The 24144-nt window shown below is 57.9% G+C and overlaps 1 protein-coding gene across 6 annotated transcripts in view; it reads right to left on the reverse strand.

Annotated features, from left to right (window-relative positions):
• HDAC4 (histone deacetylase 4) overlaps positions 1 to 24144 on the reverse strand; it is a 301426-nt gene that overhangs the window by 56456 nt on the left and 220826 nt on the right. For all 6 annotated transcript variants that reach the window (XM_044380446.3, XM_044380448.3, XM_048213944.2 and 3 more), the window contains 5 exons: positions 16074 to 16205; positions 12695 to 12807; positions 8045 to 8161; positions 7763 to 7961; positions 1614 to 1834 (listed from right to left, as the gene is read on the reverse strand). In XM_044380446.3, coding sequence (XP_044236381.2) covers positions 1614 to 1834; positions 7763 to 7961; positions 8045 to 8161; positions 12695 to 12807; positions 16074 to 16205 — 782 coding nt within the window. The remainder of the gene's footprint in view (positions 1 to 1613; positions 1835 to 7762; positions 7962 to 8044; positions 8162 to 12694; positions 12808 to 16073; positions 16206 to 24144) is intronic.

Here is a 24144-nt window from a genome sequence, read left to right on the forward strand (position 1 = left end):
CCCGATCCAGACCCGCCCGAGGGCACACGGTGGCTGGCAGGGCTTGCAGGTGCCCATGCCTCTTCCAGAGCTGTAAGCTCCACCCACCCACTGGGGGCACCCATTCTCCAGAAAGTTCCTTCGCCTGGCAAACCTTTATTAAACACCACTGCACGTAAGGCTCCGGCACTAACAACCACTGCCAGCACGCAGTCGCTCCTGTGGGTGCCACAACCAGTGAGCACAGCTGGCTCCGGCGTCCATCCTTCCGCTCACGGAGGCTCCTCAGCCCCATGGTACTGTTTGCCCGGCCAGGGACCTTGGGAAAACCGAAGCGGCCGTGCAGGGCTGCTCTCCCTAACGGGATGTCAGCGAAGCGGCCATGCTCGAACAAGCCGCAGAGCGTGCGGGAAATGGCTGCAATCCCAGCGCACCCGGAGTAGGCTGGCGTCCCAGCCTACTGGGCAGCCTCAGAGCTGCCAGGAGCTGGACGCCCGCCCCATCGGGCAAGGAACCTGTTAGGGACGCCGTGCCCCGATGCAAGGGAGATGCGCGGGGGGGGCAGACAGCACGAGATAACACTGTCAACTCCCCGAGATCCCAGGAGAACACTGTACAAACATTTCAATCAAGTGTCGTTTCATCTCGTAATCAATCATGTAACAGAATCCAGGGAGATTACCCAGTTTCTAAATCATTCTTTTCAAGAATATACCAGGAATGAATAGCTGTTTTCTGTCTTCCTGAAACCTCCCACCCTATCAGTCAGAGAATGACACGATAAAATTAGGAAGCCCCAGCCGCGCTAGGACGATGGATGTGAAGTGCCTTTGACACTGGGAGTGAACAGAGGGACAGGCCCCATCTTGCCCACAGGAAGCAAGTGCCTTTGTGGTCCAGATGAGGGCGGGGCGGCCCCACCGTTCCCGACATGGTTCTGCACCGTCTGCCTGGGAGAGCCTGGGGGCCCCGGAGGCTCCGGGCTGTGGTGGGCAGCCCATCTCCCATGGGGGCCTCGGCCTGGCCTGGAGGGCACCCTAGGCTAGAGCTGGGCTGCCACAAGCCGCCATCTCCAGAGAATGTGGCCTGTTTTCCGATTTTAATCACCAGCACAGCAACTCGTAACCCCACTGCTATTTCCTGCTCAAAAGCAGCTTTGTGAGGGACTTTCGGGACCGCACAGGTGCGCACACCTCTGTGGGCTGTCCTGGGCACTAACCCTTCTGAGCAGGAGATCTCATCGGGCAGGCACACGCAGGGGCAGAGGGACTTGCAGAAGGCGCCCTTGGGGCTCCGTGTCAGTGTAAAGGTGGGGGGCTCCCTGCTGGGGGTTTGCTCACGGAAGAGAAGCATCCTCCAGGAACTCAGGAGAATGGGCTGACCGGGTGGGACACAGCACGCGGTGACACAGCACGTGCTCCTCTGTACTTAGGCTTGCTGGCACGGAGACGCGGGCGCTGAACCCCGGCCCGGCGTCCTGCGTTCCTGCTGCACGCAGCGTTCCCCGTCCTGCCACACGTGCCGAAGCCTGGCCTCCACGGTTTCCCTCCCGTGTCCTGGCCTCTCTTGAGGTCAGACAGCGCCACCACTGGGCAGCCAGGCTGCAGAGGAAGGCACCGTGCCCGCAGACCCACCTTGTTCATGTGCAGCTGCTGCTGGAAGTGCTGCTTGTGCTTCTCCAGGAACTGCTGGTGCTGCTGCTGGATCACCAGGTGCTGCAGGGCCGGCGCGTTCTGGGGCAGTGGGGCCGACTGGGTGCGCCCCAGCGGGCGGTGCTGCCGCAGCTTGTGCATGGACGGGGACACGCGGTCCGTACCCACCAGAGGCTGCGCGTGCAGGGGCAGCGCTCCCAGGCCTGAAAGACACCAGTCTAAAGGTAACATGGACGAGAGACAGCAGAGCAAAGAGGAGGGACCCCCGGGAGCTGCCCCATCCCCCACCCGCTCCACCCAGAGTCCCAGGTACACGCCGCTGTGAGCCGTGAGCTGTGAGCGTGGGCTTCGGGGAGCAGAGGACGCCGCCTAGAGGTGGCTGTCCCAACACCCAGGCTGCTGCGTAAGCGGGCATTCTGAGTGACAGACAGGCTCCAGCGTGGTTGCCCTGCCCACGAGTGGCCCCACGACACGCCTCAGAGAGCCCCAGGCCCTGGAAACGCTTGTTTTGGTCTGAGCAGCACCGCAGGCAGCCGGAACGGCTCGTGTCATGCTGAGAACGGCGGCAGAGGTCCTGGTGGCCTGGCATGTTCCAGAAGGCTGTGGAGATGGGTCTTCCCCAAGTGACCCAGAAACTAAGCTGTGGGGGACTAAAATGTCCTTGGGATCAAATTTTTGAGGGTGTCTTCAGGCGGTGACTTTATGCACAAAGGGGACACTAACGCTTGTACAAACCCTGATGCGGACCGCCAGGAGCCACACATTTCTCCGCAGGGTCCGCCTGCCCGCCAGCTGCACACGGCCGCTTCGCTGACCCGCGCCTGCACTGAGCGCTTAACAACCCGACTGACGACAAGCCTGGTTTAACCTGCACTGGACTCTTACTTTAATACAACCTCTTCAGGGGACTCAGGATGCCAAACACTTTTCCTCCTGTAAGCTTTTCATACGTCTGTGTTTTCACTTTTGCAAACTGGGGGTTTAGGCAGTTTACCGTTTTACTAGTAAACCCTTACCCTGCTATTGGACTGCCTGCTGCCCTGGCAGCCTCAAGTGGATGGACACAGGCTCAGGCTGAGGACGACTCGGGTCACAGGTGTCTGCCTGGGTGGGACTGCATGTGCCCGAGCACAGGAGCGGCCAGGCTCCCCGAGAGCATGGCTTTTGGAGCCACCTGAGGCGTCCCTGACAGGCGGGCACTCCTGCCTAAAAATTTTGTACGAAGACAGAAAGAGCACAGAGAAAAGACCCGACCCTCACAAAACTGTCCCTCACTAGTTTTTCGAGGAGTCCGTCACCGCTGTCCCCTAACCTGCCATCACCTTCTGTCCAGCCCACTGTTTCCTGCAAAGAGGTTACCTTGAATTTCATTATCTGCATGGCTACTAAATCAAAGTTAGTAACACAGAAGATCGACTCATTCCCTATCAAGTTTTCTAAAAACGTTAGAAAATAAAAGCATGACCGAGGTGCGTGAGGATCTACCTGCGAAGTCCGCCACGCGCCGCTGCACGACGGGGTCAGAGGGGACGCAGGCCCAAGAAGGCCCCTCGGACACGAGGAGCTGACGCACGGCTTCCTGAGCACATGCTCCTCAGGCCTCCGTGGGCACCGGAAGGAAGGGCGAGCACGGGAGGGAGCAGCAGAGCCGTGCCGGCCCCGTGTTGTGCAGAGAAGCTTCTCTGGGCTCCAGGGAAGGAACCCGATTCCGCAGAGACTGAGCTTCCAGGCTTGATCACGGCGCAGGAAGAAGCTGCTCCGAGGGCCCACGTGCATGTGAGCCTGGCGTCGCGGTGCTTGCTGCCCTCCCTATGGGAGAGGCTCCCCACAAGCAGAGGAGCTGCCATCACGTGGGGTGGTGCTGAGGACACAGGCCACCGCCCCCGTGGGGACACGGGCAGATGGGGGGAGGAGCCTGTTCTGGCCCACCCACCCACTCTGGATTTCACTATGGGCCTCCTGGGGCGTAAAACCCTGGGGTTGTCCCCCTCGGGGACTGGCTGCAGTTCAGAAAACTGAACGTCCAACCTGACTGGCCAGGTGACTTCCAGCTGGCCCTTCAGGGCATTAGCAAGGGTTTCTGATGACAGACCATTATTTGGCTTTTAGTACATATTATAAAAGACGTTTAAGCATAAAACCACACTACATTGAGATCAAATTCTGTCCTAGGTGACCCAGCTGTGGCCCGCCGGACGCAGGGGCAGGGGCAGAGCCTGACCTGCGGCTCCTGGACCCTGCTCGGGGCAGGGAGGCCGGGCTGCCTGGAGCCTCTTTCCCTGAGCACCTGGCCAGCTGGGAGGCTGACCTAAGGCTCCGTTCTTCGGGCCCACGGCACTGGTAGAGGTCTGTCTGTGGTCCAGCAGACGGACAATACCCGACCCCAGTACTGAGAGAGGACCCAACCAGTGTGACAGACCTTTGCTCCTTCCAGCGGGACTGGGGGTGGGCCAGCGGTCCCCAAGTCATAAGGCCAATGGTAACTCCTGGCATTTAGCCCGTCATCCAGGTTCAAGGTGTGCTGTACACAGCACGAGCTGGTGAGTCTGCCGACACGCCCCACCAGATATGGGGGCAGAAGAGGCAGAGATGAAGAGTCAGGCTGGCCTGATGTTCTGGACCCAGTTCTGAAGCGCTGGCCTTTGCACAATGGGGTTCTGGTTAAGCAGATGAATTTGCACTGAATGAGCAAATCATGCGGCCTGGGTCCTTAGAAATCCATTCGATGCGTTCCACTGCCCTACACACCACAATGAAACTCTTTAAAACCCTTTAAAAGACAGTAAGCCAGGCAAGACTGGGGTCTAACTAGTGGTTTCTCAATTCTGGCTGCACTCGAGCATAGCCTGAGCACTGCAAGAAAAACGGTGTGTGGCAGGGATCTGCCTGGACCCGTCGGCTTTGCTGGAGCTTCTAGGGGCCTGGATAGGGCCGGGGATCGCTGGTTAGGTCTCAGGTGCAGGAGCCCCATGCCAGTCGTGCTCAAGCCCCTCCTGGGACTCAGGTTTTCAGGACAAATGAGGAGCAAACGGGAGCATGTAATCCCTGCTGCAGAGGCCGGCAGAGCCCCCACGCTCAGAAGTACAACTGTGGGCAAAGGCTGCCTGTGCACCCCCCTTACCAGGCTGGGGCAGGCCCTGCGAGTGACCAGAAGACTAGAAAGATGCCACATTTCCTCCAGGTGCAACACCTGTTCCCTCCACTGGCCTTTCTCCCCCTGCTCCCCTGAGACTCCCACCCAACGTCTCAGCACCACCACTTCTCCAGGAAGCCTTCCTTTCCTGATACCCACCCTGAGCACCCAGCCCCAACCACACAGCTCTCAGGGACCTCGGGGTCCGTCTCCCCGGGGCCTGGCATGGAGGAGATGCTAGGCTGAGAGTTCTGGCCCCGGCCACTCAAGCACCACACTGGCAGGCTATCTGGCCAGGAGAGCACGCAGTGCGGGGTTTCCTCCGCAAAATGGTGGTTCCATCTCCGCCCCCTGCCTTGGGTAGTTAGAGGCCGGATCTCCGGGAGTGTATCGGGGACGCTGCTCTTCTCAGGAGAAGATTCGAGTGAATGGCTCCTGCCTGTTGAGTGCCTTGCTGGGGCAGCAGAAAGCAAGGAGGCGACTGCCACAGGGAAGGAGGGATGCGGCCCTAAGACCGGCACCTTGTCACTGCTCTAGACCCGGGCCAGCCTCTTCTCCCCCAGGGCTCTGCTGCCCGCGTTTATGTGATGAGCTGTTCTAGCTCGGACCTTCTGTCTGTCTGTCTGTCGTGACTAGCCACAAGCACTCACGGAGACGCAGGCTCGCTGGCTGAGGAGCCTCGGAAACCCCAACTTCCCCTCGCTGTGCCCCCAGAGCTGCTTGCTGCAGGCCTTCTGCACACCAAGCCTGTGTGGGTGCGGGGAGCCGGCTGGCCACGCTGTGGAAGTGCAGTGTCTGCTCTCCAGGAGGGGAGCTGAGCAGGAGGCGAGCATCACGGGGCCGTGCTGAGGCAGGGGCTTCGTCAGACGTGGGCAGAGCTCACGGGAGGAAGGCCACGCCTGACGGGAGCGGAGACGGGGACTGGGGCCGAGCCGGTGTGGGAGCTGGGCCAGGTAGGGAGAAGGGCGGCCCTGGTTGGTGAAGAGAGAACCCGCACAGTGCGAGCCGCGCAGGGAAGAGGCGCCGCACAGGGAAAAGGCAGCCTGCGCCCGGGCCCGCTGAGCGCCCCGCCTTCGCTCCTGGCCAGCACCGCCCAACAGGCCCTTCTGTGTGGACACAGACTGTCCACATTCACATGGCTCAACAGCCGCCAGCCACACGGGCACCCACGAAGCCCCACGGGGGACTGAGAAACCGAGTGTTTACTTCAGTCTTGGGTCTTAACTTTCATTTTCAACTTCAGTGGCCACGTGGGGCCAGTGCTCCTGCACAGGACGGCTCTGTGTGGGGCGGTGCTCCCGCCGAGACCCAAATCAGGGCCCTGTTCCCAGGGAGGGGGTGAGGAAGGGGCCACGAGAATGGGGACAGACCGACGGGGTGGCCTGGGGGAGGTGAGGGAGACATCAGGGTTGAAGGTTTAAAGTTCTAAACCTGAAAGTAACCACCACAACCACAACTAACATCTAACGGGGGCACAGCACCAGATGCCCTCCTGCACGAATACACACCTCATTGAGTCCTCATAAAACTCAAAGGGCAGATTACTTGTGTTATCCCCACTTCATATATGGGGAAACTGACCCATGACACACAGGAAGACCTTCCAAGGTCACTGAGCCGGGATGAAGTGGAGACGAAGGAGCCTGTGTTCTTGGCCACGGCCCTGCCTCCAGCACCTCCAGACGGGGTGCCCGGGAACTGGGACGGGGCCTGTGGATTTGGGGGCAGGGTGAGGGGGGCCAGCCGGGGCCTGGACAGTCGTGCCCCAGCCTCACCGCCACAGGCGGGCCGTGGGCAGCTGCCGTCGCAGACAGGGCCACGAACCGCACACAGAGGACAGAAGCAGCAACGTGGTCAACCACAAGGGGTCAAGTTCAGCAAATTTACTGGAGAGGTGAGGTCTCGTCAGGAAAGACCACTTCCCGGGAAGCTGCGGGGTGTGGCATTGGGAATGCTCTTTAACGGTGGGTGACGAGCATACATTCCTGTGATGAGATGAGCAGGGGACCAGGATCGCGAGGACGGTCAGGTGTTGCTGACGTGTTACTAAATGACACGAGATGGAAACGCAGGCGTCCCTCACTGCTCAGGCCCGACATTGAGTGTGACAGGGACGCATGTGCAATTTCAGATAAAACCCTCGAGACCCCTGTGCTCACGACCTGTTGTCTGAAAGTTGGGGAGATGTGCGACGAGTCTTCCATTCCCTCTACACGCTGCAGACCCCTCAACTCTGGAGAGGATGCTGACCCCAACACCAGCATCGGGGGAACCAGACAGACACACAGACACGAAAGAGCGCTGGTGGAAGATGGAGCTCGCCATCTGCAGACACACGTGAGGGCAGGACGCGGCCCCTCGTGCCCAGACCAGCCCCATGACTCTCAACAAGGTGACCAGACCAGCCCCGTGTGGCCACAGGTCAGGACCCTGTGACCCGCTCAGCACCTGTGTTTTCCACCCAAGTATCAGGGAGTGTGAAAGGGGGCGGCTCTGAGGTTATTTTCAATTCTAATTCTGAACAAATCATCACATTTCTGGGAAGCCACGCACGAAGCCGGGGAGGATGCAGACGTGAAGGACATCCGTGCAGCAGGACACCTGCTGCAACTCCACACAGCCGTCACCCCTGATGCGAACAGGGCTGTTGCCAGGCAAATCTCCGACGAATTTCACATTTTCCCCTAAATATAGCCATTCCTTAGGGCACATTTAAAATTCTCACCGCTAATAGAAATGGACTGTCTCCTAGAGTCAAGTGTGGGCTTTTCTCACATGTTCAACAGGCTCCAGAGGCAAACGCAGATGCGAACAGCCGTCCCTCTCGAGAGCTTACACAGAAGGTGCTCCTGACGCCTAGTTTTACTCCGTCTACCTCGTTTTGCAAGTGCGACTTGGAGGATGAAACCGTACGCCCTCACATGGGAGGGGCCACGGACAGGAATTCCGGGGTGGAGATGGGCCTCCCCGCGGGCCCGCCCGAGCCCCCCGTGCTCACCTGTGACAAGGGGTGTCTGCGTGGGCGGCTGCTCCAGCAGGACCATGTGCTGCAGGAGCGGGTTGTGCGCAGCCCCGCTGTCGCGCTCCAGGGGCGCCGTGCTCAGGTAGGGAGTGAGGTGGGTGCCGGGGAAGAGGGAGATCCGCTGCTGGAGGGCTGGGAGAGCGAGTCTCTCGGCTTCCTGCTGGCCGGCTGCCCCCTGGAGAGGCACAACCGTGATGCCCAGGCCAAGGGCCTGGGACAGCCGCCCCGCAGCACGCACACCCACCGACGGCTACTCACAGCGGACGGGCCGGTGGCGGGCAGTCCCAGCGTGATGTTGGGCAAGGATGGCGACGTGTAGAGGGGGAGTGGGGCCACGGAGCCTTCTCGAGTCACGAGTCTGTGCGCCAAGCTGGTCTGGAGACAGAACACATGACGGCCGTCACACACGGTCTGTCCCCGACAAGCGTGGGCAGCACACACCGTGAGACATCACAACAGAAAACGCTTCGGGGCGGGCCCCGCTGGGCTCCGAGACACCACAGTACACACGTACATCAACACGTCACAAACATGGACCCACAACCCACCGGACTCCTGTTTGTTTTTATTCAGATTGCTAATTCACTGTAAAACTATCAAGAAAATCTAAGGTAGTGTATTTTAAAATATATTCTTGGTTGCGAAGGTCTTTTCAAACACAACATCAGAGGCAGAAACTGAAGAAAACATTGATTAAGAAAATCCCTCACAGAAAAGGAAATAACTGTTGCAGCAATGCTGGCCACGTGTCAGGCAGAGAAAGCTGAATATGAAAAGAACTCACAAATCAAACAATTAACAACGAGAAAAATCACATGGATAGGCAAATGACAAAGAGCCAATATTAAGGGAGAATAAACTCATAAAAAATACTCAATATCATCAGTAATCTAAGAACATATTTAAAACCCTATCAAGCCAGCAAAGATTTTTACAACTGAGAATACTCTCTTGGTCTCGAGGAACAGAAGCACACTGCTGGGTGGGTTATAAGTGGGCACACTCTTTCTGCCGAAAAATTTGGCAATCTATGTCAAAAGCCTTAAAAAATGTATCTAACTTTTGATCCTAAAACTCCACTCTTAGGATGGACCCTAGAAAATGACGCTGGAGGCAGAGGGCTGTGTGTCCTGTGGTGTGTCCACGGTTGAAGAGACAAAGGCACATGGGGCCCTCAGGAGGTGGGGGGAAAACCCTCCTGATTGGCTGGATTCCCACTGATGTGTTGTTAAGTTAGAAAAGCCAGTTGAAGAACTGTACACTTTTTCAAAAGCAGACATACGGAGGACTGGGACAGAAAGACAGGAAAGGGTTGGCAGGAGCATTCTCTGAGATCTGAATACGACGTCATCCTTTTGCTTCTAGAATGATAGTCTTTGCTACAAAGGACACTTTTATTCACCCCAACATCCCCCTAGAGTAGATATCAGTCCACGTGCTGAGCCAAGGGACAGAGAGAATGAGCACATGGCGTTGCCACGCGCTGGCTGGGAGGGTTTGCAGACGGAGCCTGTGTAACGGAAAATCACAGGACTGAGGGACATCCGACCAGTCTTCTCTAGTCCCTCTTGCACTGTGGTATGTAACTAAAGAGCAGAAATACTCCGGCGCCTTCGAATCTCATATCCAAGGAAAAAATGATGAGTTGAAAGTTATCATCAAGTTGCTACAGACAACAGGGGAGGACTGACTGCTGGCCTGGCTCGGAAACAGCCTCTTCTTCCTGCTGGAGGCGGGAGCAAGCTCGGGCTCCCCTCGGAGGCTGCGGGCCTGCTCCCAGAACAGCGCGCTGACACCAGTGACTGGTTTCCCAGTGCACGTAAAAGTTACGTGTCCACGATACTCTAGTCTGTTGAGGCTGGGGCGGCTGGGGCAGGTTCCTCAAGTCAGACAACAATTCGCCGCATCGACCGACTTCCTTTCACGATTCCTCTCGCACGTGATGCTGTTTGATGGCGTTTTACGCCCAGGAGAACTTCCTGCCGCTGCTTTATCACCTAAGCGTACGTAGTATCCTGAATCCTCTGTTGTCTCTTCAGCGGTCTTCACGGCACCGTCAGTCACCAGGACTGGATTCTGTCCTGGGAAACCACTTTCTCTGCTCGTCCGCAGGAAGCAAGCCCTCATCCCTCACGTCTGATCACAGGATTGTAGCGATTCAGCCCCATCTTCAGGCTCCACTTGTGATTCCAGTCCTGCTGCGGTTTCCAGCCCGTCTGCACTGACTTCCTCCACGGAAATCCTAAACCTTCAATTCGTTTAAAAAAAAAAAAAAAAAGACAACATCTGCAAAGCACGATAAAGGGACGTGTGCCTGCAGCCCCTTGTGGTCTGTGCGGACCCTCCGTGCCTTGCAGGACTGCCGACGCTGCTGCTGAATGCAGCCCTATTTCAGTGTCTTTTGGAAACACCATGTTTGGAAGCGGTGAGGGCAAAGCAGGAAGCCGTGTGTTCTTGGCGCCAGGGCACCCGGTGTGTGCGTGCCCACACTCCGCTCACTGGGAAACTGTGCAGGCCTGACCCAACAGCCGCCATGGAAAGTATTTTCCTTCGACAGAAGCACGTCTTGTCACACGTAAAAGCAGTACCAACAAGCTATGCTTTAGAGAAAACGGTTGAGATTGCCAAGGGAGGCACGGCCCCACTGGGTTGTAATTATCCGGGAACAAAATAAGCAGACATCCTAATGTCTGCAAAGTTATAATTTCCTCTTATAATCACTCTATTTTTTTACCTAATTTATTTTTAGAAATAAGGCAGTCTTCTGAGAATGACTGGGGATGCTGATTGCCCGCATGCGCTGTGCTGGCGGCCTCCATCTGCCCTGCGCCGGGCGCCTCAGCTCCCATGCTCTGCGCAAAGTTGGGCCCTGGCCACACACCCCACGTTGTGCCGGCGTCCTGAGCTGGAGGGAGCTGCTGTCTCTGCATCCAGGGAGCCTGCTTCCCCTGTGTGAAGGGGGCAGTGGCAGGGCGGGTGGGGGGTGCAGGGCAGCGGTGACGGGGGGCACAGGGCTGCAGTGACGGGGGCGCAGGGCTGTGGTGACGGGGTGGGGGGGCATGGGGCCAGCGGGGCTGCCCGGCGCCTGAGGAGTCTTCACAAGGCCTGCACGTTCTCAGGAGTGGTCAGATTCTCACAAACCCTGACCATAGGAGACCATCCTGCCAACCACAGGGACTATCTGACGCAAACAGGAGCAACGGCCCTTTTCACTTTTCTTGTCAATCCTTTCACATCTATAATTCGTAGCAGCTTCGTTTACAGTAACACATGACTTGTAAAACTTGACATGCAATTTAAACCGGATCCACGCAGACTCTCCCCGATCAGGCACCGCACAGAATGAACCAGATTAAACAGCAGTTGGGGCCGCAGCCGACAAGACGTGGCTGGCGGGCACCTGTCATGCCAGGAAGCGGGGTCCAGGTGGGGCCCCGAGGCCCACTACAGACAGATGGCCACGGTGACCTCCATCCTGCAGAGCAGGGTGTTAAGGTCTGTGATAATCTACGTCAGTGCGTAAACGGGGGTTGCAGGGACAGGTGATGAAAGAACCAGATGTGCGAGGACGTGGGGCGGGAGGAAGGAGAGGAGGCCGCGCACGCCACGCCCTCTGCTGCCGTGGTCTGTTTGTGCATCCGTGTCCACAGACCTGCCCGGAAAATGCTCAGCCCCCGTGCTCGCATCCCAACTGAAACCCGTCCACCCTCCGGAAGGGCAGGCTTCATTTCTAGATACTTAGGAGGAAAGTCAGTAACTGTATCAGATAAGCTGGAGCCTCCTGTCAGTTAATGGGAGCTCAAAAAGAACTCAGAAGAACCTCCCACGCAGTGGGACCGTCTGCGCAGGAAGCAGACAGCACTTCGGACTGAGTTCACTGGAAAACTCAGAGCTGAGGTGGACTCCCCACGCAGTCACTCTGAGCCCGTGGCCTCGCGCGGCAAGCGTGAAAATCTCTTGCTCTTCCCGAGTGTGGTCAGCGCCCACCTCTCCCAGTCCACACGGCTGGCTGCACGGGAGCCGGCTGCTGGCTGGCCCTCGATCCCCAGGGCCTGGCACAGGGCTGGTCCGAGGCAGGAGCGCCAGGGACACTTGTGCAATAATCACACAGACCAAAGTGAACAAGGAAGAAAAAGAGTATATGCAAGGAAGGTCCTGGAGACCCCCGCCCGGGAAGTACCCCGACCCAGGCCTGGTCAAGGGCACAACCAGCAGCGAGCCCCGAGCCCCTGCACCTGGCTCAAGAGGCCACCCACCTTGCCTCCCCTAGAGCACCCTTCCTCTCTGCCAAGTGATTCCAGAGCCCTCTCTGTGCCCACGTGACTCTCGACTGCAGCGTACCTGGGGCCTGACGGGCAGGGTGAGGGGAACTGTAATCCAAGGCTGGTGTTACCCAGCCGTCTCCGAAATACCACCCTGGTGTTCTTAACCGCCCGACAGCCCTAACCATCTACCCCATCACTCTGCTGCCCCCGGACACGTGCACGCATGTTTGTTGGCTGAGTGTTTCTAAAGCACCACAAATAGCTTGATGCCCATCCAACAATGGTTCCCATGTGCTCCCTGTCCCGGCCACCGTGCAGAGCCCCAGGGACACATGGGAGCGGGGCACCTGGGCCCCAGTGGCACACGGTGTGCGTTCTGAATTGGCCTAATTAAATACGCTCTGAAAGACGCCGGGAGAAAAGGCTGGGTTTACAGCTGTTCTCATGTCTGGACCACTATGCTCCAATTTAAGGGAGAAGAAGTGGTCAGTGGCAGGAGGGGGCCCTGTCCAGGATGCCTCCTGACCTGGACCGTCAAGGCTGGAGGGCGGCGGCAAATTGTGGTCACCTCGAGGAAACCAGCTGTCTGAATCTGCCACTGGGCCAGCACGGGGAGCAGAACGAACGGAAAGCCCACACTGACCTCGGCTGGGATGCTGGCGACTGCGGGCGTGATCCCGTTCTCCGTGCTGACGTTCCCGGAGCTGTTGTTGGGGGAGCTGGGTGCGGAGCCGGGGGCGCTGCTGCACGCCGAGTCTGTGGGGCGGAGAGACATCTGTGAGCTGCGCTCTGTGCAGAGGTCCCGGGGCAGGCAGCGGCACGTGCTTTCCTGGGCCCGAGAGGCAGGGGGGTCCCCTAGGGACTCCTGCTTCCAGCTTGCCGACTGGCAGAAACTACATCACGAAAGAACATGATCACAGTTCCCAAACAGGGGTGTGAGGCTAATTCCCTACTTTTGGTTTTGCTACGGATTTCCTCGTGAGCTCTAAATGTACGGCTCCACAGAGGCCCCCCCGAGCCTTTAACATCGTGCACGTTACCAATTTTATTCCTCTTGAATTTCAAGATGATCTGACACGCCGGAAAGATAAGGCCGTAAACACCAATAACCTAACAACAAAAGACCAGGAAACACAGAAGCCACATAACTGTGAATAGAGAAGGTCAGACTGGCTGTGCTCACTGACAGAGCCGCTGGCAACGGGGCCCCTTTGAATTAAAGCCTCTCATTTTTCCTATGCGACATCAAACACCCAGGGGTACGTACTGCTAGCAGCTTCTGTGACCGATCGGTGTCACCTGAAATCAAGCACTAGGTGATCTTCCGAGTAACTTTATAGGTAGCCGTGGCCCAGCCCTACAAATTGGGACCGGCCTTCACGGCGAATGGCCTGCGCCTGAGGGACGTGTCCCACCCCCATCTCCCTTCCCCTGCCGGGCCAGCCACGGTGGTGACACTCGATGCTTAAGGACGGGCCTGTTCAGCCGCTTCCGTGTTCTCCTTTGGTTTAGTGGCATTTTGACAATGGCTTCACCATGGACGGTGAGCTCTGTGGTCCCTGGTCCTCTTGACCAGGCAGCTGTCATCACAGGATCGCCAGCCAGGCCACCGGCTGTCCCAGACACTGACAATGAGCTCAGACCAGGAACCCCCCCCCCCCCCCCCAACACACACACACTAAACACCAAATCCAGAGCTTCTCTACCTGGGGAAATCACGTTTACTGTACTTCACGGACTGGGAGCTGCTGAGACGGTCGGGGGCTGAGCAGCTGCTATACTTTCCGCACAAAGACAAAGCTGTGGCCTCCCAAACGGAGGCTGCCACCTTGCCCTTGGGTGCGGTCCCCGTGGCCCTCATGGGACACCTTCTCTGCAGATCCTATCCCAAGCTACACACCGGGTTCCACCCAAACTCCCTGCACATGTGCGCCCCCAGCAGGGTCACCAGCTAAATGCTCTTGAGCAGCAAGGGTGGGAGAAACTGGGCCAATAAACTATGTATCCGGCTCTTCACCCATGTTCAACTCAGTTACGCCACTTCTAGGAACATGGCCTAAGAAATGAATACAAATGTGTCATCGTCACGATGTTATTTGCACCAGCACAAGTAGGACCCCATTCAAGGTGCCAGAAAGTACTTGTGATGAGTATGTGCCCCCCTGTGAGCGCTAACCACGCTGACGGGTGTGCGCACGGGCAGCTCATTATCTTCTCTGCTCCTGTGGCACACGTGGCCTTCACTAGCAACTGGGGAGAAGCAGCCGTGCACCTCCCCTGTCCTGCCGCCTGGTCTCCTGCCCAGCTGGGCCCCCACGCCCGCCCCTCCACCCCCCTGCATACATGCACTGATCTGCTCTCCCGCGGGAGACACCACCTCCCAGGGCTGCAGTGGGGGGGTCCCTCGCACTGTCGGGAAAGGCAGCTCTGCATTCTGCCCCCGGCTGCCTGGGCTCTGTGAGGGCCCAGAAGCCTGCCTCCTCCCGTCTCTCTGCCAGCTGCACTCATCTGCCACACATCCACAGCCTCCCTCGTCCCGGGCCGCTTCACGCGCACTCTGGACATGCCACGACCCAGTACCAGGCAGCTGTGGCGGGCACGGTTTGCTAGGTGGGCCACATGTGACAGTCGGGCCTCTCAAATGACGGCGAGGACCCCTGTCCCTCTGTTCGCGTGCAGCTTGGTGCTGACTCACAGTGGCATTAAACAGCCACAGGCTGACAACGTGAACATGAGATCCGACGCTCAGGAAGAAGCCTGCTGATGATTCCATCTCACCAACTGCAGGGCCAGGAATAAATACGCGGCCCTCCTGCCCATGGGAGCTGTCGGCCCACGACCAGGCACTCCTCAAAGGAAACAAAGCTGCATCTGTGTTTGGACGTGGGTTTTAACTCACAATTTCAAATGGAATCCCCCAGTGGGTGAGACTCTGGGTGATGATACTTCTTCTCTTCAGACAAAGACTGTCCACACTAGAAACCCCCCAGCACTGAACCCCCCATCAATAACAAAATGAAGAGGGTCGACCCTTTCACACAAACATTCAGAGGCAGACGCTTGGGTGAAGGACTCTCCGCTGGCTGTAGAACCCTGAAACACAGCGGGACGGGGCAGGGGTGAAGCTCTCCCCTTCACTCAGAGGCACGAGGCTGAGTCATTGCATGTGCCATGGACACGAGGAGGACCAGCACCAGCGAGCCCCTCTCCTTCCCTGAGAACCCAGTACCGACAGACTGCCACCCAGAGCCTTGGATTTCAAGTGGGGTATTGTACTTTATGCAAATACAGTTCCCCCCTTGATCCTGGTGCAGATTTCAGCAATGTGGACGTGTGCCCTCAGGACGTGGGATGCACCCCCTGGGGACTGTGGTATGCCTCGGCAAGCGGGATGCACCCTTGGGACCGGGGTGGGCCCTCTGCAAGTGAAGTGCACCCTTGTGGTGGGGGTGCGTCTTGGGAAATGGGGAGCATCCTCAGGAAGGAGGGTCTCCCTCAGGACAGGGCTCTGGTCAGGGGCACACTTCCGCATGTCCACCACTAGATGGGGGCCGAGAGCAACGCTCGCCAAGGAAGCCGAAACAACCAGACTCCCTTGCTCCCTCCTTCCTTCCCTTCCCACCTGTGGGACTCCTGCCAGGAAGACTTTAATGCTCCCCAGTGGTCCAGACACTGTAATGGGCAGTGGAGCAGATCGGAACCATGTGATTTACCACTAATAGGACAGGATCAGTTAAACCTTTGGAGAAACCTCAACTTAAAATTCCTGTAAACACCCCGCGCAATGTCAAACAGGACTGCCCCGGCGGTGCCTGGGCCCGTGGGCACCAGCTCTCTGTGGCTGGGGCTGGGAGCAGACAGGCGGTGCTCCACATTCCTTGAGACCCCTGCCTGGGCACCAGCGGGGCTCTCGGACTCGCACTGCCAACCCCTGGGGCTGAGAGCACCATGCAGGGGTGCAGGTCTCAGAGAGGGTACAGGAGAGCCCTGCGGAGAGGGTGCAGGCCGGCACTGGTGCATACCTGTGACATCCAGCGGACGCTTCTTCAGAGCTGTAACCACTGGCCCATCTTTCCTACGTAGCAGGGGGCTGCTCCGTCGTTCGGCCACTTTCTGCTTTAGCCTGGACCGTAATTTCAAATTGGGTTCAGAGGCTGCATGAAAAGAAGACACCGTTCTAGTCGGACGGTCATAACTGGGGTCAAGTTTATCTCACTGGCAGTGAAAAAATATGCACGTTGGGTAAATATTCACGCAACACGGATGCGTGGTTCCAGGGCAGAGGGAAGGCAGTGTTCCCGAAGCCTGTGCAGAATGTTTTCAGTCCTACTCAACAGTCCCAAATAATGAACAAAGCCTGTCCGAAGCCTTTGGCTAAGTTTCTGTAGCCATGTCGGTCGTTCCAGGTGGTGGCCCACGAACGTTATTACAACTTCTGTATGTTCCTCGTTCACCTGCGTTTCAGAAATCCCTCCCACGTCCAATAACCTGAAACAAACCGCTTGCCAGGGCTCCCGGCTGCCACGGGGTGCTAAGGCCAGGCAGTACTCCACACCTGCGTGGAGGTGAGCGAGCCCCGGTCTCCGTCAGAGGCCACCTGACGACAGGTGTTGCAGCTTGGCTTGGTCTGTTATCAGCTCTGCAGTGCTTCGCAAACCTGCGTGTTTAAGCCCAGCAGCTCCCAAGCCTCTGCACCTGGAGCCCAGACCACCCAGCAGACCAATCAGGTCACACCTCTGGGAAGCGGGGTGGGGGCACTCCATGTGAGGCTGCCTTGGGCAGCGGTCGACCTCACTGCATCCAGAAGTGGCCCCCGCCCCGCCCCACCCCCACCTGCGCAGGCATCTCCATGAGCCATCAGCGTTCAGGCCAGGCCAGTGGTGGGACCGCCGCCTCGAAGACCTTTGAGTTCTGAGGTTTTATTTGGCTACTTTCAAGTTCCTACTGCTTTTCTGTTTGCAAATTAGCAAGTTTTTACCTTTTTGTTTGTTTTTAATCAGCAACCCTGCTGTTTTTAATCTTTCTGGAACAGGAAGTTCACTGCTCTCCAGAGCACCAAGCAATATAATCGAATTTCCCCCTGGAATCAGAACTAAGACGGTCCGGGTTTTAAATAGCGGGCCACGCACCCATGTCCTGGGCACGGGGACTCGGTCCCTTGGGCAGCAGGGTAGCGGTGTGCCAGGACCGAGTGCCATGCCAGGGCACCAGTGACCCTGCAGGACGCTGGGAGGCAAAGGGCAGCTCTCTGTGGGCCCTGGGAGGAGAAGGGGGTTGGCAGGCCACCTATGTGAAGCTTCCCAGAGGAATCGAAGGCGTGCTTCACAAGCCGCCAGACAGACGGTGCCACCCCTGCTCTGGAGGCTGTGCACCCGGGGAGAGGGGCCCTTTCCACTTGGCCGCGTTTGCGTGCAGAGTGAGTGCCCGTTCACCTGTAGGACTTGCACGGCAAAAAGTGGGAAGGACTCACATGAAGAATACGAGAAGTATTCTTTCCATATTTATTTGGAGACTAGATTTACGTTCCATTCATTTCCACTTTCACACGTGGAGTTTCTTATCATTACTTAACCCGAGGAAAAGCCAAAACCTCATCTAACAGGCAGGAAAACAACAGCTCTCCTCACACCACGCAGGTCTTTGCTGGAAGGACATGAATACCCTTCTGTGCAAGCTGGGGTCAGAAGCCGCTCCTGAGATTGCCGGGCAGTGTGGGCCCCTCGGGAGGGAGTGCGTCAGGAGACCGTGTGTGGGTGGCTGCTGGTGGTGGGTCGCCCTGGGCCAGCTTAAGACCGGCCCTGCTACTGGGTCCGGCACCCCGACTTCCCCCAGGCCCTGCAGGTCACTCTACGTTCAACACACTTGGTTGAGTGACAGCACCGGCCAGGTCAGTGGTCGGGCAGCCACGTCCTGCCTGAGGACGAGGACCCCAGACTCCTGCTGGAGTGACTCAGAGACTGCACCGGGCAGGCCCCGAGCCCCTCCCACCTCCCACAGCTGCTGTCGCTTGTCCTCGGGCCCCCACCCTCTCCGACCATGGCTGCACGGCCCTGCTGTCCTCACAGGGGCCGTGGCACCACCTGACATGACTGCTCATCTGGCTTTTTCCTGGTCTCCCCCTGACCCCCCACACTTGAATGTGAAAGTCTGGGAGACCTGAAGGATCTGTCTGGCCTCCCTGATTCCAGGTGAGCCCAGCAATGCTCACTGCAAAGACGGACCCGACACAGGACTCACCACCCCTCCCAAAGTCAGCCCCTCTCTGGACCACACCTGACGTGCGGTGCTCTGTGCAACACAGAAACAAGGGACACATGCTCAAGATGTTGAGTGTCTCATTTACAATGAAAGCGTTAAACTGAGTGGGGTGGGCCCTGCCTGCAGCCCAGCTTAAGGCCACAGGGAGCCTCTGGGCTGGGCCCTTCCCCGTCCCTCTGGGGCTCCCCAGGACCGCCTCCCCAAGGAGCCCCTGGCTGCAGGGCCAAGGACCAGGGCTGAGCAGCAGGCAGGGGGACTGGGAGGGAAGGGAGACAGTCACTTCCTTATCTCTGCTCAGGGCCGGCTTTTCACCCCTGAGGACGCTGGCTGTGCCGGCAAGGGCTCCGAGGCACAGCGAAGGCCCTACTCCCCCTGCTTTTCTCTGGAGAAGGCACACGCTCTAGCAGCCATGGGTCCAGGCGTTGAGCAAGCTGAAATGAGTTCTACAGGCCCCACAGAGAAGACACCGTGACTTGCGGTCCAGCTTTTCATAAGCATATTTCCTGACACTTGCAAAATGCCTGCAACCCGAACAGCTCTGCACGGCAGCCACAGCTGAGAATACAGGTACCCTGCAGACCCCCCCCCCCGCCCCCACCATGAGCAGAGCTGCAAGGTCGCATCTGCCACGTGCAGGGCCGCGAGACCCCCGCGGGCTCCACTGCACAGCTCCTGCCTGTGCCTGAGGTCCTCAACACGCATGCAGCACCCAGTGTGGCCGACTACAGGGCTGTATTTTGTTCCTTGGAATAGGGCTGCAGGCTGACTGAGAGCCAGAGCAGGAGGGAGAGGCCCTCTGGAAAGGTGGCTCACGGCGGCTGAGTGCTCACGAGACGGAGGGTGCCTACTCCTGCTGGGCAACGTGGGGAGGCCGGGGGTGCTTCTCCTCAAAGGCAGTCAGGTACATGACAGAGTCAGTCAGGTTCAGCCACCCTCGTCTTACCTTCGCCCCACCCCGGCCCCAGCACCTGCCCCTCCTTGGGCAGGAAGCGCCTGCCGTTGAGATGACGCCCGCTCTTCACAAGCCCTGACATCTACACGGGTGTCGCGCACGTCTAGCTTTCCCTGCGGGCCTGTCACAGCGCGGCAGCCATCAGGTGCGCACATCTGACTGTGTAGCAGCCCGGGGGGCGTGTACCCAGAGGTCAGTTTGCCAGGAGGCGGTTACTGCTCTGGGGGCAGGGGCTGAGCAGGCAAGGGTGCGCAGAGCGCCGTCTTGGCCAGGCACATGGACAGAGCAGATGCCCGAGCCGTCCTTCCTGAGACCCGCGAACAGCAGCCCGGGAGGTGACATGGGATAAACCACAGAAGTGCCAGTGTGCAAAGACGACAGTGAAAAGGCCCAAGACCACATTAACAACAACGCCAGGAGAAGACACGGTGGAGCAGAGAGGTCACTAACATGGTGACAGGAGACCCCCTCCTCCTTCTGCAGGAGGCCTGGTGCCCGGGAGGGCTTGCCACGGCCCCTTGCCAGGCAGACCCCGTGGAGTTCTGGAGCTTTGCGGGCCAGGGGTTGGCTTTGTCAGTGCTGTCGGATTCTGCAACAGCCACTCAGAGGCATGACGGAGACCCGAAAATCCTGCAGGAAAGTGGCTTCTGTCCCCAACAGTATTATCAGTCAGATGGGAGCCAGAACAGATATCCGCCAGCATCACAGTCACGGTCACAGCCCGTGCAGGTCCTCAGAAAGCTGCTGCGCCCACCCAAGTGAAGGAGAGGGCCGCGCAAGAGTTGGGGGGAAGGGGAGGAGCCTCCTCGGGAGACCTGGGGGGATGGGAATAGCAGGTGGGGGCCTTGTGGCCAGGAGCCTATCTCCCAGGCCAGAGGGGAGCCTCGGGCCGCCTGCCGGGCAGGGGCTCCTCCATGTGAGTTAATGACAGGCACACAGAAAACTAAGCGAATGAAAAAACAGGATCAACTTCAGGAAGAAGGCAAGTTCTGCAAACAAGGAAATGCAGGTGAGGTTACTCAGTGTTGGTGTCCACTTTCTGTAAGCCACCTGTCACAGAGCAGGGAGGGGAGGTCCTAGGCCTTGTGGGGCTCTCTGATTTATGCACACTTATTTACTTTGAAACAATAAAAAGAACTCTAGAAAGCCAAAGGACAGACTGGAATGTAACTTTTGTAGCACACGTGTCAGACGTAGGATTGATCTTGACCAATCTGGAAATCCTACAAAGCCACAAGAAAAAGGAAAACACCCCAAAGAAAACTGGATGAGAGACTTGCCATTAAAATTCTATCCACTGAACACTGAGAGACCTGCCTGTGTGGCCTGCGTGGTTCTAGGTGCCGTGCACGGGAACAGACAAGGCCGCGCCCGGCGGGCACTTGGAGCTCTGCACCACTCACTGGCCACACGCACGGCATGGGAACATGACCCGGGGGTTGGGTCACAGCCACCCAGTCCCTGCTGCAAATGGAGGACCTTCTCGTAGCAAAGATGGAAAATAAACATAAAGATACTCGAGCTTTTCTAACAGTGATGGAGTTGTTGAAAACACCCCAGGAAGCTTGATTTACTCATCCATCACGTGGGCTAGGAGGACCGTGGTGGCACCTTGCTAACGACACGGAGCTAACGGGCTCCCCGGAGCTCCAGAGCATTGTATCGTGCTCAGCATCTCCGAGTGCGCAAACCGGAAGCTGGCAGTCCCAGTCCCAGGGATCGAGCCTACAGACACACTAGCACGAGAGAGCAGAGACAGAGTTATGCTAAAGAAGAGTTACACGTTGATACGCACACACTGGAGTAATACAGAGAAAGGTGCTATCTTTACACAAACGGGATGGTGAACCCAACATAACAGCGACTGAAAAATACAGCCAGAGGACAAAATGCAAAGCAAGTATTCTTGTAACGGAAAGACAACTGCACGTGCTCGCTGAACAGATCCACAGTCCTGCACGTACGCGCAGAAGATACCTGGACAGACACCAAACTAACCGTAGCAGCTCGTCTCTGGGAAGTAAGATTCAGGATGCGTGTGTAATTTATGTTTTGTTATAAGCACATAGTACGTGACATTTCATAAAGAAAAAAATACTACATGGTGCTTGAGGGTGGTGTGTCTCCTACCCGGTCAGCGTTTCCTAGCTCATTTCTGTTGGCCATCAGGTCAGGGTAGATCGACCACTGAACAGTGGAAAGATGACTTCGACAGTCCATCTGGTACTTTTCATATTAGAGGGAGGTCAAGTCTGATGGATGTCAAAGTTTGAAGCATGGGACATGGGGTGTGTGAGCCAATCACTTTACGTAGAAGCTGCCTAGTATCTGACCATACTGACCAACTCTAGAAGCTTCCTAGGAAAGCACAGTAAAGCCTTTTAAAAAACCCTCTGAACACACTCATAACCACTTTTTCAGGGCACAGTCGATGCGAAGATAGCCCAGCACACAGCCTGCGAGGCCGGAGGGGGCTGCCCATCTGGCGGCTGGAGCTCAGTGGGGCCGCAGTGACCCTCCCACTCCTCGCTCGGAGACAGCACAGGAAAGGCAGAGTCCGCCGGCCCCGGCCCCAGCAAGAGCTGAAGGGCCATTTATCACGCTGCAGCTGACCCTACAAAACACACCTTTGCGTTGAGCTGCAGCGTGTGGGAGGGGCCCCTCTGCCCCTGCTGTGGACCTGCACTGGGCCCTCCGCACACGGCTGCAGAGCAAGACCCAGACTGCGGGCATCGGCAGCAGCGGTGCTGCGAACAGCCCTGCCCAAGCTGCCCCGTCCTACGCCTGGTGAGGTCAGCTTGCTCCCTCCACGGACACAAACTCAGCTGTGAGGAGTGTCGTTCAGTTCAAGAGGGTCCCGGGAAAATCCACTGACTCGTTTTTGTGTTTTGTGGCTGCGGAGTTCACAGAGAACCCACCCCGGTTCTCCACGGGCTATGGACCCCTCTGGCAGATCCAGTAAGGCACTGGGGACACGCGGGGCTGCAGGTTACGGAAAGGGACCATGATGTCCAGCACGACGGGGCAGGGCTGCTGTGGAGACTGCAGATGGGGCCTGAATCTACCTTATTTGGGTCTGGGGTAAAAGCCTAGCCTCGCCCCTCACATGCCTGGGCCCCCTCCCTGGCCCGGCCCCATGGGTCCACCCGGACACTCGAGTGGGGCCTGGACCCTCTGTTCCCTGCCCACTGAGCAGCTCCGAACCCGGCACCCTGGACGCTCACGATATCAGCACCACACAGAGACTGGTGGCGAAGCTGACGCCGCCGTGGGGCGGGCACAGCACACCACCTTGGGGGCAGCGCACCCACACAGAAGCCCCAACCGGGCCCTCCAGGTTGGGTGTGAGCAACAGAGTCCGGATCCCAGCTTAAGTGCAGTGTGACTGGACAAGGCAATCAACCTCAGAATCCACCCTTAAAGGTCACCGCCAGCCTTGAAGAGTCGCTAGAGAACACGCGTGCTCTCCACAGACTCCGTCCCCTGGGTGTTCGGGCGCCTCGGGAGGCAACACGGGAACAGGAGTCATTGGGTACAACATGGGGGGGGCACCGTGACCCTCGCTCATGGGACAGCAACACAGGTCATCTGACAACGAACGCTGGGTGGGCGGGGGAGGGGAGCTGGTGCTAGGCCCGGGCTGCATGGGAGGCTGTGCGAGTGGCCCAGGGGGATGGAGATGCAGCCTTCCTGCCCAGGGCAGGCTCCACCAGGCGCCACGTTCTTCCTTCTGCTCCTGAGAGCAGACCCCGCCCCCGTGACCCTGCCGCCTGCTGCACAGCGTCTACCCAGCACCTTACCCCCTACCCGGGAAGTCCCAGCCCGCGGGCCATGGGTGGGCCAGGCTGACTGCGAGCTCTCCCTGCTGAGCCAAGCAGCTTCGCCCATAGACAGGGAAAACTGCCATTTCCCACGTCTTAGATATCGGCTGCCTCTTCCCATGAACAGCTGCAAACCTGCGAGGTGCTGAGCTACAGGAACCTTCTAGAAGGAAGAACCACAGGAGCCACTGGCTGCAGAAGCAAACACAGGCTGGAAGCCGAGTGTCGGTGGCCCAGCATCTGGGCCGGTGCACGGGCCGTGGGGAGCTGTGACCCGCACCACCCAGCCTCCCGCCACTTCATCGGGGCCAAGGGCAGGCCTGTGGGCAGCACGACCGCTCTCGACGCAGCTGACGCAGGCGACTCCTCCCTGAGCACCACCCTCTGGTCTGCTTCCTGAAACAGACGGTTGGCATCCTGGACGAGTGAGGGGTGCCCAGCGCACAGTGCTGGGCTCTGAGGTCCCAGAGCTCACGGTCAGAACAGGAGAGGATGGAGACGGGCAGCGACAGGAAGCTTTGTTTTGTTTTGTTCTGGTCTCGTTTCCTCATAAGTCACAGAGGACAATTTAAGAGGCATTATAAAAAAAACTGACGGCAGCTAACGTCTTTAAAAATACAAAATTGAAGAAGCTACTGCAGAAAAATACAATCTCTAAACATCATCAATATGACAAAACTGGATTGGCTTTTAAAACTGGAAAAGCATCCTTTCTTCGGTGTGAAAGTGGAATCGAATGCTTTGCTTAGATGTAATCCCTGGCTGAGCTGCTCGATGCCCCACAAACCCCAGGAAGGACCCGCAGAAGGGCGCAGGGTCAGGGGCGTGGAACAAGTCCCAGTACATCTGTGGTTAGCAGATTTCGAGAGGCTCAGAAAATCCGTCAGATGGTCCCCACTTCACCTGCTCAGTACCTGTGCAGTCAGGAGATGACCCAGTATGCTGCGAGGTGGGGATGCCCCGCTGTCTCACACGGAAGGGGGCAGGGTCTCCAACAGGAAGTGAGGTGAGCCCAAGCTGGGCACTCAGGTGGTGAAGAGGAACCAGGGGCTGGGATGTGAA

The sequence above is a fragment of the Ursus arctos genome, unplaced genomic scaffold (assembly GCF_023065955.2).
Source record: "Ursus arctos isolate Adak ecotype North America unplaced genomic scaffold, UrsArc2.0 scaffold_1, whole genome shotgun sequence".
In the NCBI taxonomy this organism is placed as follows: Eukaryota; Metazoa; Chordata; class Mammalia; order Carnivora; family Ursidae; genus Ursus; species Ursus arctos.